The 19,865-nt window shown below is 41.5% G+C and overlaps 1 protein-coding gene across 1 annotated transcript in view; it reads right to left on the bottom strand.

Annotated features, from left to right (window-relative positions):
- Positions 1–14,300: 14,300 nt before the first annotated feature.
- CHSY1 (chondroitin sulfate synthase 1) overlaps positions 14,301–19,865 on the bottom strand; it is a 78,156-nt gene continuing 72,591 nt past the window's right edge. Inside the window, exon 3 of the mRNA XM_042476403.1 lies at positions 14,301–17,888. Within this exon, the coding sequence (XP_042332337.1) occupies positions 16,296–17,888 (1,593 nt within the window). The 3' untranslated portion in view covers positions 14,301–16,295. The remainder of the gene's footprint in view (positions 17,889–19,865) is intronic.

Here is a 19,865-nt window from a genome sequence, read left to right as displayed (position 1 = left end):
GGCCACAAAGGATGGGATGACTAGAATGTGATCCGTTTTCCTTTGGGTCAAACTAGGGATATGCTTATTCTGTGGGATTAACACATTTTCTACTGCACACCAGCAATGATTTCCTTCAGAGATACACAACTCAGCAAACTTATTACACTTTTCCCAGAAACACCCAAAAGAAGCACTGACTGTCTAAGTTTTACCCTCGACTTATCCACGGGTTATATCAAAATCCATAATTTTGGCTCCCAAACCTGCCCTCGTCTTACATAAGAGATCAACCTTATAGTCAAGTATATACAGAAATCCCAGCAAAGTGACAGCCAAAGTGACGCTGCATATTTTCTGGTTATTTTATAGTGCTGACAGTATTGATATGTGTCCTCCAATTACTGAACAATGCATCATTGTTTCAGAGTTAGATGCAGAAAGAGAAGAATGAAATAGATCTGTTTTATTGCAAAGTTTTTACACAAGCCATAGGAGCACTAAAAACTGCATTAAATATCTTCCCTATGGCTCAGAGAATATATTTTAATATTTAACTCAATTTACCAGTCAGAAATATTCCATCTGCTCTGCTCTTGTATAAATGATCAAGGCAAAACTCTGTTCTTTCTCTATAGGAGGAAATAGGTGAAGATAAAAAATGTGGTCAAGAGGGGTTACAGTTCTATTCAGTCACTCCCGGTTCTTACGCAAATCCATCCGAATAAAATCCTTGCACACAATACATGATTGTTAAGATGATTCAGCCTCACTTGCTTAGCAAGGTCTTGTGGTGCTTAATAGGCAAGCCACAGTTTGAATTATGTGGACCTCCTGGATTTGACATTTTAACAGGTTAATTTAGACACTTATATAGTTGGTTGGCCATTTTAACGGTGCACAATGCATGCTCTGTTTCAACAATCTAGTCTTGATTTCTGTTTAGCTTTGTAAAAGTGGGATCTGCAATGTAATGCTGCAGTGCGCATCTTCCAGGATGTTCCATTTTCTTCCAGTACCAGCTTTTTTCCATTTCTCTCTTCCAAATGACTCTACGTACAATATAACACAAGCCTCGTGTCTCGTGGCAATCGCATTATGAAAGGAAACAGGAACATAAGTAAAAAATGTCTTGAAGGCACACAACACAACAACCTATCAGTTCCATGTTTCTATCAGTTCCATGTTTCTGTTTCACTCTCAGCTTTCTTTGCAGCAGAGATTATTAATAAACCAAGGCTGTGTGACAATCACAAGCTGTCTGAACATCCCGTTTTAACACACCATCTTGAAACCATTTTGGGAGAAGTGTTCTTTGTTTGAAACAGAGGTGTCATTGTGAGCGGTATGGGAGGAACCAGCATAAGGCTGGATGACAAATGTATTTGTTGTCCAATAAAACATTAACATTTTTTTTATTTTGTACCACTCTCAATGTTTTCATTAAAGAATTGATAAGGTGGCTTTGGACACATGTTACCACACCATCTTCACTGATCCACACAGTCCAGTTTAGTGGTCACTGGGAGGTTTGAGTACCTGATCCAGGGAGGGATCTTATGGGGGGAAAGGCAAGGTGAATGACAGGAGCCCAAAGGCTGGAAATTTGTAACCAACCTGAAGTGTGGCTCCGTCACAGTGGGAAAAGCCAAATTCTTGTACATCGCCTTTTGATCAGTAACTCAACAGCCCACTGTTTAGAAGCACCCTGGATATCCTTGAAGCAAAAGGGGAGCAACTGAACTTCAAAGAGCAGTGAACACAGTCAACAGCAGCATGCCCAGAGTATACTACTAGATTCTTGCATTCTTGCACATACAAAAATGGGCGATGAAGATGACGCTTGGGAAAGCTGCTTTCTTTGGACATTGGCACACAAGCCCTGTTCTTGCTGCAAACAGGTTAGTTAATGAAAATGGAAACCTACCTTTTGAGAGCAGCTATAATTGCACATCACTGCAATAGTGCAAGTAGGGCCATCCTTGCTATCGCATTCTCTTCCACACTCCTGTTTAACCCTGCCTCTCTGTTCTATGCCTTATCTGGAGTGACGTTTGGGTTTTAATTTTTTTAAATTTAATTTTTTTACACAATTCCAGAGTTATACTAATGCAATTTAAGTAAACAGAAAAGAAATAAAGAAAAAAATGAAGGAAAATCAGACTGCTTGGGAACAGCAAGGGGGAGCAGAGGAGACTGTGACACCATGCAACTGCCCAATACCAGAACTGCCACCGAAATACTTTTCAACCTAGGGACTAATGGGACAATAGTGCAACTGGGAGCTTATTGACAGGTTTCTCCCATCAATGGAAAGGGATGCCCTCACCTTGCTTTAGAGACACAGCAGTATGGATTGGAGGCGATGTCATGCAATAGGTATTGTCAAAGATGCTATTTTTCCACATTGTTTGTGCTTTAAAAGCAGCATGCAGCAATCTCCTTTGAATTATAACAGCCAGAGTTCACCAACAAGAATCATCCTGGGAATTGCAATCCCCCAAAAGTACCTTTCCCAAGTGTTAAATAAGAGGATGGTGGCTTTTGCGGAACTGCAAGGCAATACAAATGGGTTTGTCTCAGCCGCTCTGGCTCACAAACATGCTTTCTAGGAACAAGTCCAAAGAAGCCATCAAAGCTACCTTGTTGGGTTCATTGGTATTCGGAGGCCATACCGTCTGCGGGTGAACGCCATCAGTTACTGTGCAGGCAGCTCTCTTTCTGGGATCATCTGTTGCATTGTTAAGAAAGCCAAATGAATGCAACATACGCCAGTAAGGCAGAAAGAGCTGCTGGACTGACAGCCAGAGAAGATAAATAAAAGCCCCAAGGGATTGTGGGAAGGAAATCTCTTGGACAACCCCCCCCCCAAAAAAAAAACCCTTAAACCTCTCACCCTTCTTTCCAAGTGTGGTGCATTTCAACACAACAGTCAAACTTAATCACAAAATTAATCATGAAACTAATGACAAACAACACCCCACTCCGCACTCCAAGGAGCGACATTGTCAGCGTTAGACAACTTTGTATGACAAATGCTGAGACACATTAAAACTATCAAAGAACTTTGATTCCTCTCTGTACATCATTATAAGTATACCACAGTTAACAAAATCTCTGACAAAGAAGCTCCTTTAAATAGAAAAAAACCCCTTTCCATATTCATGCAAACCCCTTGTTTCCTTCCCTTCCTCTGTCTAGATAGAAAGCTTTTTAGCAGCATCAGCATTGGGAGGATGGGGAAAAAGAGCTGGATGAAGACAGAATTTTTGTGTCAGATTGCAGCAGTGTATTTGCAGTAAACAATGCAATAATGCTTGACTTGGGAAAGAACATTATTCAATTGCAGCTGATTCTGCTTACCTGCAAAATGTAAGGTCTCTTGCTAAGCATGCATGAATAGCAAAGCAGAAAGAAAATGAGGAAGCAGATAAACCTGATTCACAGGAATCCCTCCTCCTGGTGTTAACCATAGATCTATAAATTTGGCCACCAAAATGGACATCATAAGAAAAGTAGATGCTGGTGAAAGGGAACATCACTGGATGCATTTTGGAAGAAGCTTTCCAAGAGTTTTTAAGAAAGTTTCAAAAACGTTTTTGTCTACTTAGACAAGTCTTGCCTGACCTTGGTTTTACATTTCATGCTTGCATATTGTTACTTCTAGATAAAAACTTTGCTGAAACATATGGCAATTTCTTCTTTTGTGTGGTGCAGGCACCTATTTCTGTTACTTCTGCCCCTGGTACCAAATTTTCAGTTAAAGAAGCAATGCCCAGGAACACGTCTGTTGCATTAACTGAAGTAACCGTCTAACTAAAAGATTGTATGTACAGCGCTGTGTAAATTTACAGCACTTTATAAATAAAGGTTAATAATAATAATAAGTATACTGTACTCATATGTAAAATGTAGTAACTTTATGGAAGCATTTATGTTAGGGTTACCATTGTTTCAAAACAAAAAGGACACATTTACTGACTACTTTAACTCATTGCTATGATGACTCTCACTTTAAATACCTCTATTGTGATAACTGTTACTAGAAATATTCCTAACCTTCACTGTATTGAAACAATGATTTCATTTTTCCTCTTCCAATAGCCAACTTACCTGTTCCACCAAGTCAATGTGTTCCACTATCCAGCCATCTTACTCCTCCACACACACCTGTATCCATTCTGCACAAATAATCCATGTTGACACCACTTTAACTGCCATAGCTCCATCCCGTGGAATCATGGGAACTGTAGTTTTTTGTGGCACCAGAGCTCTCTGACAGAGAAGGGTAAATATCCCACAAAACTACAGCTTCCAGAATTCCATAGCACTGAGCCATGGCAGTTAAAGTGGTATCAACCTGGATTATTTCTGCAGCTTCTGGTGAACATCTATGGTTGCTGAATAAAGGTTTTTTTCTGACTTTTACCACTGAAACCTGAATTTCTGAACCAAGAAGTTAGTGGACTTAAGAGGCAGAAGGCAAAGCAGCAATGGACATTTTAAAAATCCATCTGGATAGAAAAGAGGACATGTCTGGGAAAAGGTAGAGGTGTGGTAACCATAGTTTATGCAGGACCTTTTCCAAATGCAGCTACTGGAATCAGTTATTTGGGAATGGGAGTAGTAGCTCTCAAAGGAAAAGCTGGATAGTATGGCCACTTTGCCATTGGCTTGTCTCTTATCCCAGGGTAACCTGAACAGAAAATCAGAAAAGTGTGCACAAAATTCATAGTTTTGCTACAGTGCTTTGCTCAACAGCCACTGGGAAACAGCACAAAGTGTGCCAATGGACTGACAAGCAATTTGAGCACCTAGCTGGCTGGCTGTGCTGACCCGCTATTTCCATTTTCTGTCCCACTTGTTTGGATTTCTATTTCTGTACAGTCCAGGAGTTTTGGCATGCGGCCTACACTGACATCAAATTAGCACAGAAGGATATGCAGATTAGCAGGGGTCAGTTTTCCTTCCCTGAAGCAGGTGGCACCCCTTTGGCTCAACTGATGGATGGCTGAGCCATCCATCATTCAAAACAGGCACTGGAAACACGCCATGTTGCCCCAGAGCTTTTTGCTGCCAGCAGCAAAGTGTTAGGCATGCAAGCCATACCAAATCTTAAGCAATGTGATCATACCTTGGCCAGGGCTGAGATTCAGAATAGCATAATTATCAGATGCAGCTTTCTGGAGGGCTTCAGAAGCGTAGCAGGAGTCACTAAGCGTGAAGAGCAGTAACGGCAGACATGCATCCATGAAAGGTAGCTTTTCTCTTTGGGTGCGCTCTAAAGGGAATCTCAGCTCAGGAAAGTTGAGGCCAAACAGGCCAAGCCACAGGATGTTAAGACTCAATATACGAATGTCTGGAAATAAGATCTTGTTGGCTCAGTTTTGTTCTTGTCCTGAGGATCTCTGGATCAAAAGTGGCCCTGAGTGTCAGGCTTCAAGAGGGCTCTTCCTTTGGCATTTATTGTTCTCTAGTGCCTTAAAGACCATCTGCTGAAGTGTTTGGTTACTGCTTTTATAACCTTTATGAGTTTTGGTTTGGACCAGTGAGTGGGGAAACTCTAAAGAAGCGAATGAATTCAGAAGGAGAGAAAAAACTGGAGAGGAGCTGCAGTTTGCAAGGGCTAAGGATAGGCCCCTTCCCCTTTGAATAATGCAGTGGAATTTCAATGTGTGTATTTAGAGGGAACAAAGGAGTACATCCTTTATAGTGTAATGTCCATATTACATTTGCTTTTATTTTGTTTTTTATTTAAGCCTTCATGATTTGCATCCAAATGTTGCAATGCAACCGAACAGCAGAGGCAGAAAAGTCCTGCATTGGCACCTCATTGGATGCTTGTGGGGTGAATCTTTCAGGGACTCAGGAGCTGAATATTTCAGCTAGCCTGCCATGGCAGTTAAAATAAAAGAAAATGCAGTTAAAAAGAGAAAAGCACTTCAAAACAGTACAGTTAGAACAATACAACACCCCCAGCCCGCTATGTAAAGACTTTCTGTTTTAAAAGCCTGTCTGAATAAACATAGACTAAACAAAGTTTGGGTACATTGAACCATCAGAAAGCAAAGGTGTCACTATCTTAGCCGCCCACATGGACAATTTTGGAATACTTCAGTTTTTGGAATTCAGGATAAAGGGGACTCAACCTGTATTCAATTAAAGTTGGCCTCACAGAACTCAGAAAGAGATACACTTTCAAAAATAAGATCCCACCCCATTTTTAACACTTTGAAAATGACACAAATGTGGGATGAGGGAGAGTGCTTCATGGTGTACACAACAGACCGCTAACCAGTAATGTGCATAGTTTGCTCTAAGGAAAGTGGAAAAGTTTTGGTACGCATGTTTCAAATGTGATGCGATTTCACAGTGGGCTCAGTGCTGAAATGACTTATATCTGTCTGCCCGGAGGTGAGTCCTCTAACATGGCCCTAAATCCTTTCCAATGTTACATAACGGATGTACGGAGACTTCTCAGCAGATGTCTCAATGTAGAAAGGCTACTACAGAGGCAGTCAGTCTTAAAGCCATTCATTAAGAGAATGTGGGGAAACATTGAAACTAGGGTTGCATCTTCAGGATCATCCAAGGCCTGAGGTTTCTGGTCCAAAACCTGAGACCGAGATCCAGCCGCAGTGATATAGATCCCAACCACAGTTCCTCACAGCTTATCATCCAATACACACACATTATTATTATTATTATTATTTGTATCCAGCTCTTTCCCCAGAACTGGGAGTCAGAGCAACAAATACAAAACAAATACCAAAGCTAGTGTGGTGTAAAGGTTGAGCACTGGACTATGACTCCGGAGACCAGCCAAAGTGTCTGCAAACACGGTTGCATTTCAATAATGTACTTTTGAAGCCTGTAATTATTGTTGCCATTTTCATTGTCCTCTGCACCCGGTTTTGGAGGCCTTCCATGTAATTATTTATCGTTGTAATTATTTATGCATTCATTGATCAGATGTAATTTGATTTATGGATCGATTGTTTATGTGTGCATCTTATCCTCGCTATAAGCCTGTTCCCATTTCCACAAAGTGTCTTTCTCTGCAATTACATTGTGTTTGGTTGTATAGTATTGCCTGAGAGCTCTCAGAGGCATTTGAGTAGCTGGTGTTGAAAACAAAATGGAGCCCTTGAGAGCAACCTCTTCAAAACTTGTTGTGTTCATTCAAGATGCAATTCTTCTGTTTTTAACCCTGGTCACTTCCTTTAAAAGAACAAAAACTGCAAGCACAGACTCCCTAGTTTGCATTCTGGTGTCCCAAATACAAAGGAAATTAATCTTTTAAAAACCAAACTGGAAGAAGAGAACAGGAAATTTGGATTCCAGAAGGCCAGCTCATCTTCCTTGGCCATGGAGAGATGTTCGTTTAAACCTGTGATTCAGATGTTGTGTTTCTAAACAGGTTACCTAAACCTCACAGGGGTTCCCAGACAATGAGTAATAGTGGACAAAGCTTTCCTGCCCACATGTCCAGCCCAAGACATTTGGCTACCCGAGACAAAGGAGAAAATGGTACCCAGTCTTGTCCCTTTAAACTCTTTTCGGCACAATTTTTAAAGGGACAAGAGTGACAAGACCCCCACTGAACAATACTGCCAAGAATACCCCACAATAGTTTCACCTTAGAATCATCATAAGTTGTAAATTACTTGAAGGCACACAACATCCATGCACAACCATTAGAGGCACAGGAGCCCTTATCAGTTGCCACTCTGGCAACCCTAGTAGCACCTCACTGTTTGAAATATACCGATCTGCCTTCCAACAGAGCAGAATGGCCATTGAACAAGGTGCCCCACATTTCAAATATGTTGATTGTCTTTCCATCTGATTTCTTTCCATAGGTGAAAATTGGAAGGCTGGGGGCTCCAAATAAGTCATTCAATTCCCCCTTTATTTCAGTAAAAGGAGAGCCCAAGGGGGTCATGATTTGGGTCACATGCAACTCCTGGGCTTAACTTTCCCCGCACATGGTAAAGCATATGGTCCTTTCCAGTTTAGCATCTGGATTCTTTTGGGTTTGCCTGCTTGCTTTTGCATTTTTGTTGACGTTTTGTGGATTTAAATTGAAGGCATTAACAGAGATGTATATTATCAATTCAGTCTGGAATGAAATTCATGAAGAGGAGCATCTTGCCATATGTAACAATTAGCTTGGATTGATGGTTGTTTAATGACTCACTTAACCACCATCTTAACATAGGAAGTAGACAAGAGGGAAAATCTGAACAGGCTTTACCAACTGTGTTGCAGTAACTAAGTGCTTAAGGCAGCTTAAGGACTCCATTCCATGTTTCCTGCTTTCCAAAACTATGAACCCAACGTCCAGTTATTCTGGTCAATCAGAACGGAGATTTACATTGATAGTTAAGTCTACTAAGGGAACAAGATTGTTCTCTGCCTTTCAAATGCCCCGAGTTGATTTCAATGCGGAACAACACAATCTATTTGTTTATTTCAGTCAATTTCTACCCTGTTGTTTAGCACTGAATTCAACTCAAGGCAGCAGCTCACAATAAAACGGTTTGCTTCAGATGACAAAATGCAAAATTATAGATACCAACCAATTCCCTGAGATCTGAAAATTATTTGAAAGGTTCCTCTATGGTAAAAGGGTTAAGAAAAGCTGCACTACACCTGGCTCATGTATCACAGCCAACATGGCCAATGAGAATTGTAGCCCAACAGACCTAAAGAGCACTATGTTAGGGATGGGAATTGTTTTACAGAATCATAGTGTTGGAAGAGACCCTAAGGACAATCTTCCGACTCCTTGCCTTGCAGGAATACATCACCAGAGCCCTTCCAACACAAGGCCATCCAGCCTCTGTTTAAAACCTTGTGAAGAAGAAGACTCCATCACATGCCAAGGCAGTGTATTCCACTATTGAACAGCTCTTACTGTCAGCAAGTTCTTCCTCATGTTGAGCTGGGATCTCTTCTCCTGTAGCTTGAAGCCATTGCTCTGTGTTCTAGTCTCTGGAGCAGCAGAAAATAAGCTTGCTGCTTCTTCCATATGACACCCTGTCAAATATTTAAACATGGCTATCATGTTCCCTGTTAACCTTCTCTTCCCCAGGCTAAAGCTCCCACTCCTCACAAGTTTCCAGACTTTTCACCATTTTGGTCATCCTCCTCTGAACATGGTTCAGCTTGTCCACAACCTTCTTGACTTGTGATGGTCAGAACTGAACATAGCATCCAAGGTGAGGTCTGACCAAGTTTCCACCAAGGTCTGGCAGAGCATTTTTGTTGTTGTAAAAGGACAACATGATGACAGGCTTGAAAAACCGCTTGAAAATCTGATGCAGATGGCATCAGGATTCAGGGTCATGAGATCTTATGATGTTGTTGTTTTCCTTATCTGCACAGCCTGTCACAAGCCCTTTTGCCTGCGGGCAGATGAATGCTGACTTTGTGTATTATTTTCAGCATAAAAATCAGGGATGGCTCCTGACTTAAGCGTTTGCGTCTGCGGATCTGAGTTGAGTGGCCGAACAAAACAAAATGTAAAGGAGGTGCAACCAGCATTAACAGATGGTGGAAAACAGCATTTTCCATGTGGAAAATTGCAACATCCAGCAAGATCAGATGGAGGAAGAGTACATCCTAGTTCATGGAGCAGAGCCAGTGTTCAGAGAAAAGACCAGCCACATGAGTCCAATAATCCTACAATTAGTAGGATCTTAAAGAGAAGGACCTTCTCAGCAGCAGCCTAGAGCTTCTGAAACTCCCTGTTAGAGGAGATCAGACAACCACAAACTTTTCTGTCCTTCTGCTAGCAGGCAAAAGTGTTTGTATTTACAAAGGCTTTTGACTTTCTCACTGTGGTAGGTTTTAAATAACAAGAACCAGTGCAGAGGCTTAAATGCTGGACTATGACTCTGGAAATCAGGGTTTGATTCCCTGCTTGGCCATGGAAACCCACTTGGTGACCTTGGGCAAGTCACACACTCTCAGCCTCAGATAACCCAGTTACAGGTTTGCCTTAGGGTCACAATAAGTTGGAAGTGACTTGAAGGCCAATAACAACAAAGACCAGCACCTCATGGCAAGGTTACAGTATTCCATTCATTTGGATGCTTTACAGAACCATGATGGTGAGAATTAAAGCAGGCATTCTAAACATAGTAATGTAGTTAGAAGGTAAAGGTAGGTACCAATTCTATTCACTGCCAATACTGTGACCATAAATAGTAAAGTCCCCAGTTCAAATCTTGCATTTACCACAAACTTCCTATATGTTGACCTTCAGTAAGCTCCCCCTTCAACAGTCTCCCTTCCAGATTTGCAATATGAGAATAGTAATACTGACCACGCTTATATGGATATCGCACAAATAGCAAAATAACATACATGTAGTACATTTGAATTCTCAAAAGCACAGTCTAAGCCACCTGATGCCATCCTTATAAGTTGTCTCCTTCAAGGGGACCTTTGAGGCTCCTGGGAGATTTAAATTCATTGACTGAGGTCTACTAGCAGCAATTCTGTGCCCATAGAAATGCGACTGCTTGCAGCATGTCGTTTGGGAAACCTTGCTCTAAACTAGCATTGCATCAACTGCTGGAGGTCTTTGCCAAGCAATGAACACAGAGACACTTGCTGTTGGAATTTAACAGATTCCAGAGTTGTTTGTATAAATGGACAGGAAATGGGTCATAAACCTTTTTGTGGTCAGGAAGAAGATGCAGCTCCCATTATAGCAGTCCGAATGCTAGGTTTTAAAGGCCAGGATGGACCTATAAGGAGTTCTGGCTGGCTGTTCCCTCTGCCTTGCACAACAAAAGCAGTGTTTCATGGAAGAGCTCTGCTTTGTCTAAAAGTATTCATACAGCTGGGCTAATAGCTGACACCGAGGAAGGTTGTGCATCCTCAGGCAGATGGCAAAGGGGTGGGTTGTCTTCTTGCAATGACTTAAAATCCCTTCCAGCGGATGTTGTAACTGGCTAACCCCCTGCATCTGCTCAAAGGCTTAGGTTTAAGCAGAGCCTTTTTATTTCCATTTGTTTTGTTTTAAAAAATCAGTATTTCAAAATTTTGAAATCAGAACTTGAAAGCATTGACAAATGACTAATGAATGTGGTTCAAAGATATGTGATTGAACTAAAAGCTGGAAATGATGGGTATTGAATTGCTGATGCGTAACATTCCATTTTCCCATGTCCACATATAGAATCAATTATTAAATTTGGAGGAAGACACACAACACAGATATATATATATATATATATATATATATATATATATAATCTTTAGAATTGTTAAATCTTAAGCTTTGTTTGAAGAATTGATTGGTTAATATTGAGCCCTGGTTAGTACTTGGATGGGAGACCACAAATGAATATCAGGTATTTTGGAGATTATGGCGCGTTAGAGACTGCCCAAAAGCAGGCGGTCTGCCGCGGCTGCCATTAGCTGCGCCGAGAAGCCCCTGCGGCCAGACTGCGAGGCTTCCCAGCGCAGCTAAAAAGTACTGAAATGGTGCTTCTTCTTGGCACCTGGAAGTGGTGCCACGAGGCGCAAGGCGCGCACTTGCGGCATCACTTCTGCCGTGCCACGTCCGGACACTGTGCGTCCGAGACGTAAAGATGGTGGCGCCCGTGTGGATGGGCGCCGCCATTTACTACGCACTCCACGCGTTAGGAACGTAAGACCCTTCCTAACCCTAGCACGCCCCTTTTTAACCCTAGTACATGCAGAGCACGTACTAAATGGCTGTCTGTAACACGCCTTATGTTTCTATTGCCTGATCAAGCATAAAAAGACACTGGGTGACCTTGGGAAAGTCACACTCTCTCAGCCTCAGAGGATGGCAATGGCAATCCCCCTCTGAAGAAACTTGCCAAGAAAACCCTTAGGATCGCTGTAAGTCAGAAATGACTTTGAGGCACACAACAAATTGTAGGGCTATATTTCAGAGGAAGGAACTATCAAAAACACCTCTGATTATTCCTTGCCAAAGAAAATCTTACAAAATTCATGGGGTTGCCATATGTCAACAGATGAAGTTGACTATATGCACATTAACCCCAGCAGTTAATGCAAGCTAAGCCAGTGTTGATACACTGAATATAAGGCAGGTGGGGGCTTTGTGTTCTCCCCCCAAAAAATTAAGAATCAGTTTGTTTCTAAAATATGTGTGTTTATGCTACACATCCCCTACACGTTTTTTTGTTGTTAAGTTGTATCCTACACCTTTTTAATCATTTTCATTGTTGTTGGTTAAATGTCATTTGTGGAAGTGGGGGGGGAAAGTAACCTTGCAGTTTGAGATGTGTGTGTGTGTGTGTATAAAATGAATGCAATTTTGGAGCTGAATCATTGTTCAGGAAATATAGTGAATCAGTGGGAAACATGATTTTAAATATCATTTAAATGATGGTTTCAGTTCACTAATACAGAACACTCAACCCCTGATCTACCCATTTCATGATGTTTTAGAGCAGAAACACATTTTTAATTCGATTGGAAAGTTTCCAACATCTGTAGGAACATTTCCGCTCAGCCGCCAGGGGCTTCCAAACTTCAGTCCGTCATGATGTCTTTGCATGAATTAAGACAGTCGTTCCACATACCCCGATTACCTCAACCCACGAAATATTATCAGAACTGCTACACTGCACATTTTCATGGTCAAAAGACTGAACGATCTGGATTTCTATGACAATTCACAGCGTGGCACAGATGGGCAACAAGTGGTTTGCCTTCCGCAAGGCAACCCATGAATGCACCCCTCCATTTCCCTTCTACAGAACACTAAACACTCTCCTTCTTTCCTGTCCAGGGTTGTTGAGGAAAATGAGTAGCTAGGGAGTAAAATGACAGTTCTTAGCATCTGGGTGGCCAAAGCCTCCTGAGCCAAATAGCTGGGGAGGGGTGCATGCGGAGCACCCCTGCCATGACTTCATCCCACTCCGTCTCCAGCTGCTTGGAAACAGAGACTCCGTGAAATTATTTTCCCCATCTTTTCACTCAAAGAAATCTGACCAAGAGAAAGGAGGAATCCTTCTTCTTGTCACTGTGGGTTCTCAAAAGCAGCTGTTTGCATACAGCTTTTTATGTAGGCTGTTGAAAAACCAAGACAATGAAATGTAATGCTTTCCTGTATCTTGAGATTGTCTTGTATCTTGAGATTGCAATGCCCAATCTGAGCCTCTTTTGTGTTTTACAAAATGTGCTGCCCTTAATCGGGGTTCTGGAGTCGGAAGCGGTCATAATTGGCTCTATCTTCCACAGAAGCACAATACATAGTTGCATCAGAAGCCTGTAGAGAACTACAGTGGCTTGATCAAATGTTCATTGACTTTGGAATAAATGAAATAAAAAGCCAATGGAGGTATTTGAAGATAACCAAAGCTGCGTCAAGCTTTCTTGAGCAGAGAATATAACTGGATGAAGCGAGCACACCGATATGAAAATTCATGCACACAATCTGATGAGGAAGGGCATGTCTGTGGTAGTTTTATTGCTTGCTATCAGCCCTTCCTCACTTTCTGTTTACTAAGAGCACACCTCGCCTTTTGTCCCTGAAAGAATCTCGATTATCTGTCCTTTGCTCTTGCCCTGAGTAGCATGACTCCCTAGCCTGCTGATAGGAAACTTTCTCCAGAAGCATGTGAACTCCTTCCTACCTCATTTTGCTTCTTTGCAATATGAATATGCATACGCATGATTTTGTAAGTAAACTTGTTTATGAGAGTCACACATGACCCCTTCCTTGCTCCCTTCCTCTGTCTCTCTCTCTCTCTCTCCCTTTATCTTGCTCTTAATTTCTGTTACTGGAACACACACTTTCCCCACTGGCTTTTCTTTTGCTTAAAGTCTGACTCATCACTTCTCCTTCTCAAAGGCCAAAGCGATTGCATTGTCTCATTTTCTCCATCCTTGTTTCAATCAACGTTGAAGAAGGACATCATTTCCCATCAGAGCTTAGAAAGGTTGCTTTTAAAAGACGAACTCCCAGAAGCCTCCATCTAGCATGGACAGCAGCCAAGCCAAGTTAGCTAAGGGATTCTGAAAGCTGGAGTCCAGAAAATAACTTTTCCACCCCTTCCATTTCAGTGTCAGCTCAGCAGCATTGCATTCTGGTTTGACAGAATACTTCATGCATAAAAGCACTATAACACCCTATATACAGGGCTCGTTTATGGCATAAACTGGATGAAGTGGCAACACTTTTCTGGGACCCGGGTGGAAGGTCCCACCTTCTCCAATAAAAAGAATGAACTTGCAGAGAGAACCACTAGATGTCAGGGAGAGATTTAAGGAAGGGGATTAAAACACTCACATCCTTGCCTTTTATTAAAGCCCTTCAGGGCAATGTACAGTAACAAGCATCCACCACCACCCCAGTAAAATCACAATAAATAAAAAATATCATTTGGAATACATAAAACCATGAAAGGCAGCTATCAGAATCAGGATGCTCTTAATGGTGAAGCAAGAGCTTTGGAAAGGTACATCTATGGACAATTCCCAGAATCCCTTATTCAGCATTATCAGGGGATGATTTGGGGAGTTCCCATACAAAAAGGTAAGATTCTCAAGCTCTAACTGGTGTGTAGCTATAGGTGTGGCTACTCATCAGACACCCATACCAGTCTTTTTGTCACACTGACATCCTGCAACGTTACAAAACCTTCAGCTGAATCATCTAGAGGCGATCTTACCTGTAACAGGCAACCAGGTGAGTGGCAATTTGAAGAACTATCTTACCATTCTGATCCAAAGCACCACTCTCTTCAGTAGCCATTTTAACAACTTTGCTTCCATATGTAGATTCAATAACTTTATGCCGAAGCACAACCAGAAATGAAGAATGTAGTACAGGAACATATTATTTACTCATTTTCATTTTCTATGTGGAGAAATAAAGCTTGCCACACACTGCCAACATGGAACTGTACTATGGACCCATGTTCTGGAGCCACTGTAAGGATCAATAGAAAAGAGCTTGGGTTTTTTATTCAAATGCATTGAGATATGTTATGAGCACTATATTTTAAAGTTTCTATTATGATGAGGCACAGGTTTTCCCACAGTTTCTATTACCGAAATCTGAAGGTTTCAATGACTCCTTTTAAAAAGTAATTCTTAGAAAATAAACAAGAACAATTTTGAGAGACTCTTTGGAGATCGGTTTACTGCAAAGCAAGATGTAGGCTATCTTTAACAGTAAGAAAATGCAATACATTCCTAAGATACATAAATATTAATATTAATGTCTAGCCGTTATTAAAAATAAAAAAGGACAGAAACCTAAAAACAAAGGATATTAAATAAATTAAAGGCCTACCCAATACAGAAAGCAAAAAAACCAAACTAATTACGCAAAGGAAACAGAGTAAATTGTTCCCAATCCAAATACTGTAACTGGTTGGGGGGGAAATAAAATATTTTCCCAACACCTTGAATTTGGAGTGTCTCAGATTTACATTTGTTGCTTTTTGCAGCAAAGAAATATCATTTTTCCCCCTCTATAAACTAAAGTGTTCTTCTTTGTCATCCAGGCACCTGCCCAAAACATCGGATTTAGAAGATCTCAGAATCTGCTACAGATTTTTGTCTAAACATTTGATCCAAATATGGACCAAAAAAAGGAAGTACTTTTTCTTTTCTTTCTTTTTGTTAAAACAAAGGTATGGATTATCAAGGTTGTGCTCAATTCCCCTTTCCTTTCTGGTTGCTCCAAATACAAGTGAGCAAAAGGTACGTTTTTAGGTTGAAATGTCAACCAAAATGAATATTCCTGTAAGCAAATTGGCTAACACTGTTACTGTATATCCTTTTCTTTGTTCTAATACTTTTAATTCAAGGAAGAATCCATTTATTCTGTAAGAATACCAAGAGAGGGGGGAAAACCCCCAAACATTAAGCAAATCTTTTGTGCCACTTTGCATTGCTGGAATAACCCAAGCACCTAAATGAACAGTGAGGTGTCGCATATAGAAAGGGAGGCATTTTTAAACTTTCCTTAAACAAAAATCTATCTAAAGGGGAAAGGGAGGATTTATTTCAAGTTGTCAGAATCAGGCAATTCATAATACTCAGCCACTGATGTTTGTTCGAAAAGGCAAAGGTTGATCATCACAGTTTTGTTCAGAAAAAAAGGTCTAGAAGATCCTTGTAAGAAAACGATGGTTTCTAAAATATACCCTTGTGCGGTCTTTTCTTTTAAAAAAATCTACTATCAAAATGTTTCCAAAAAAAGAAATGAAAATAAAATAAATTAGGGCAATAAAAAAATTGAAATAGGTAGTTTTTTTAAACTGTTTTCTGCCCAGCATAGCTGGATATTAGGCTGTCCTCAGGGAACCATTTGCAATGCTGTTCTTCCCAAAGCCCGGTTCGTTCTTTTGTAGCCACAGTTCGGCCAGCTGCGGTGCCGACCCATACGTCGATGCTTTGGACCCCAAACACATTTTATACTGTTTCGGATCAAGATTCAGGTCACAGAAGACAGGATGATGCACATGGACTACTCCAACCTCTTGGCTCCGGAAAGTCTTTAATCCAGCCTGAATAACTTTGTTGAACAAGTCCACGTCCTCAAGACCCCAACCTTGGATAGAAACATCAAAACCACCGGCTTGGATAAGATCGCCCTTGTAAATACAGGCAATCCCAAAGCCATAGTTCCTCCAGAAGCCAGTTTTCTGGGTGAAGGCAAAATGATTATCGCTAGGAACTTTTCCACTATAGACAATCTTTGGATCGTACTGGCTAAAGATGACTGGGAAATAAATTTGTCGCCCCAAAACTGTGTTAGCTCTACACCGCTGGAGAAACTCGGCTGTAAACACCAAGTCTACATCACAGAAAAACAGCAACGATTCATTGTTAAACTGAGAGGATCCAACTTCTAGGGCCAGGGCGCGGGAAAACTCGCCAGATACTGGCAAGATCTGCATGTCTGCCTTGGGATACTTCAGGCGATAGTCTCTCATCAGTTCAACTTGCCTTGCTTTGTCTGGGTTGGAGTCTGAGTTGAAAAGCAGGACCACCAGTTTGACATTCTGGTTAGGAATTAGGCAAGTCTTTTCAAAGTTTACCATGAAGCGTGCAAACATGTCGAAGCGTCCAGAGAGAGGAATCAAGATGTTGATCTTTTTATCTTTGGGTTCTTTCTTTTCTGCTTTCGACTTACTTAACTGGAATGGGACGAACATCTTTAGGGAATTGGAGAGGAAAGACAGGGACCCTGATTCCTGGTTGATTTTACTGGCCAGCTCTTTGGCGTCCATCTCTTCATACTCCATAAACTGAACTTTGCTAAAGGTCTGCTGCAAGTACGCATGCCTCCTGACAGGGACCGTCATTTTCTTCCCCTTGTGCTTCTTGTATAAAAGGAGTAAGTCAAGAACATACTCTGCCCCATACATTGGATTGACCCTACGATAGCCATACTGTATCTCCTTGAAGTCAATGATCCGCCCTCTGGTCTTGGCATTTGCATTGATCATCTCCATGACTTGCATCACAATATCATCCAGTGCCTCATGCTGAGAGGAGTCCATGCCTCGACGCGGTGGCTGCCCATCCGCAGCAGAATATAGATACTTTCCTGTGAGGAACTCCCATTCCAAGACCTCCTCGCGCTGATGTGGCTGGAAGCGCATGAATGAAGGTGCGATCCCTAGCTGGAGATCATCTCTGTGGACCTCTGTATTGCTATATTTGCTCATGAGGACAATTTCTCGGTGCAGTTGTATGGTCCGGTAACGCAGCTCTGCTATTTTGCGACTCAGCATATAGCTATGGAGTCTATACTGGTAGGGTGGGCTCTTGTTTGGGTGCAAGGTGATCGCTCGGTGAATCTTGCTGTTACGGAGGTCTTTGATGTAACCTTTTTTGTTCTGCTCATAGTTCTCATAAAACAGCTGCTGCATCTGAGGGGGAGAAAAGACAGAAAAGAATGTTACTAGATGATAATGGATAAATAGCCAATCACTCCACATATGCCTTCCATGAACAGAAGGGCTTTGGGGATAAGCTCTTCCCTGCCTTTAGGCAAGGGTTTTAGTAATATCAGCTGCTGCTTTAAAGGAATTAAGAGGCTTATAGACTGCAGACCAGAAGAAAAAACAAACATCCATCCCACGTTGGGTATTACTGTCACCTGTCACCAAGACTGTCTTTCCAAGAAACTGTACAAGGAGCCTATCACATATCACAGTTTTACCATTTCTGTTTCTGTATAGTAAGTAGTAATGGTGGGGCAAAAAACTCTCAGAATATACAATAAGATAGAAATAGGTAAACAAAAACCCCATGGTATAAGGCCTCCTGTATTTTCTCTCACTTACAGGAGCCAAGATCGAAGTGTGTCTCAAGTTTTAATTCATGGAGGAGGTGAAGTGGTTTCATTGACTAGAAATCTGGGAATCACCACTAGCTTAAGTGCACTAATATCTTAAAAGGGGTTTTCCCCCTAAGTAACTCTAGAAATCAAGATATAGGACATGGATGGTGAGAGGAATCTCAAATACCGAGGGGCATCTCAAATACCAAAGCAGCGCAGGTAGATGCACTCTGCATTATATCCAAGGATGTATTGAGTGTTTTCTGCTGATATCAAGAAGCAGCAGTGGGAAGCACAGGTATCTCGAAGCCATAAAATATTCATGGGAGGAGATAAAAATCAGGGCTCAGGTTATGCCCAGCGGCATAAATATTTATGACTGAATGAATTTAAACACCTGCTAAGCTACAGCCAGCAAACTCTGCCAGACAAAATGCATTTAGGAAAATACCAGGTATGTGTCTGGCAGCTAAGGCTGTCTCAGGGTGTGATTTTAAAGATAGCATTGGTGGAGCCACAGCTGGGCTGGGATGGAGCCTGAGTTTCTGGTGAGCAGGCTATGTATATGGCACCAGGGCCTTCAAAAACCTAGCCTCTTGGTGTGACTTGACATCCCAAAGGGTCTCTGTTGAGAATCTCCAATTTCAAAAAATAACGGGAACAGAAGGGAAGATATAAATGAAACAACAAATGTGAAAGAGGGGAGAGTAACATGCAGACCTCCCTCTTCTGGTTTGAAAATGACCATCTGGATGGCAGGACAACAGAGGACATGGGAAGGCATGGAACCTCTTTGTTGTAGTGATGGAGGGCAACAAAAGATTATGAAGAAATGCAGGAGAAAAATGAAGAATGGAGGGAAATACACAAAGAACCAAAAGAAAACTCTTAGGTGAAAAGCTGGAGGTTCCTTCCTCTGCTGTTGCTGATGCAGTGGACACAGGGCATCTAGGTGGGAACCTGAAAACAGGCTTGTTGGCTTGCTCTGAAAGCTTCTCACCAGTTCTGCACAAACACAAAGTGTATTTATTTATTTATTTATTGCACTTCTATCCCACCTTTCTCCCAAATAAGAGCATGAGTCACAGAAACCCTGAAGAAAAAGAGGATCATGCTAAGCAAACCATTACATACCCATGGCCTAAAGATCTACAGAGCCATATCATGGGAAAATACTGTAGTGTATATTTTCTTTAACAAAGAACATGTGCCAGGGAGTCTTTTTGTAAAGGACGTTCCTGTTATTTGGATTAACAATTATGACTATGCCTAAAATATCCAAGCTACATGTATGCAATCATATAGCATACATATGTAAAAGAATACAGGCTGTTACAGACAGGCCATAATAAAGCTGCTTCGAGTCACTTTGGAGGATGGTATTTCAATGATGCATGCGTCCTAAGAGTCAAAAACTGCACCAAAGCTGCACTGCAGTCCTAGGACTGGAGTGTGCCTTTGGTGCGGCTTTTGGAATCTTAGGATGCATGCATCATTGAAATACCATACCTCCAAAGTGACTCGAAGCAGCTTTATTATGGCCTGTCTGTAACAGGCCACAGTT

Source organism: Sceloporus undulatus, chromosome 6 (assembly GCF_019175285.1).
Source record: "Sceloporus undulatus isolate JIND9_A2432 ecotype Alabama chromosome 6, SceUnd_v1.1, whole genome shotgun sequence".
In the NCBI taxonomy this organism is placed as follows: Eukaryota; Metazoa; Chordata; class Lepidosauria; order Squamata; family Phrynosomatidae; genus Sceloporus; species Sceloporus undulatus.
The sequence above is the reverse complement of the archived record's forward strand: the minus strand, read 5'-3'. Positions and strand labels throughout refer to the sequence as shown.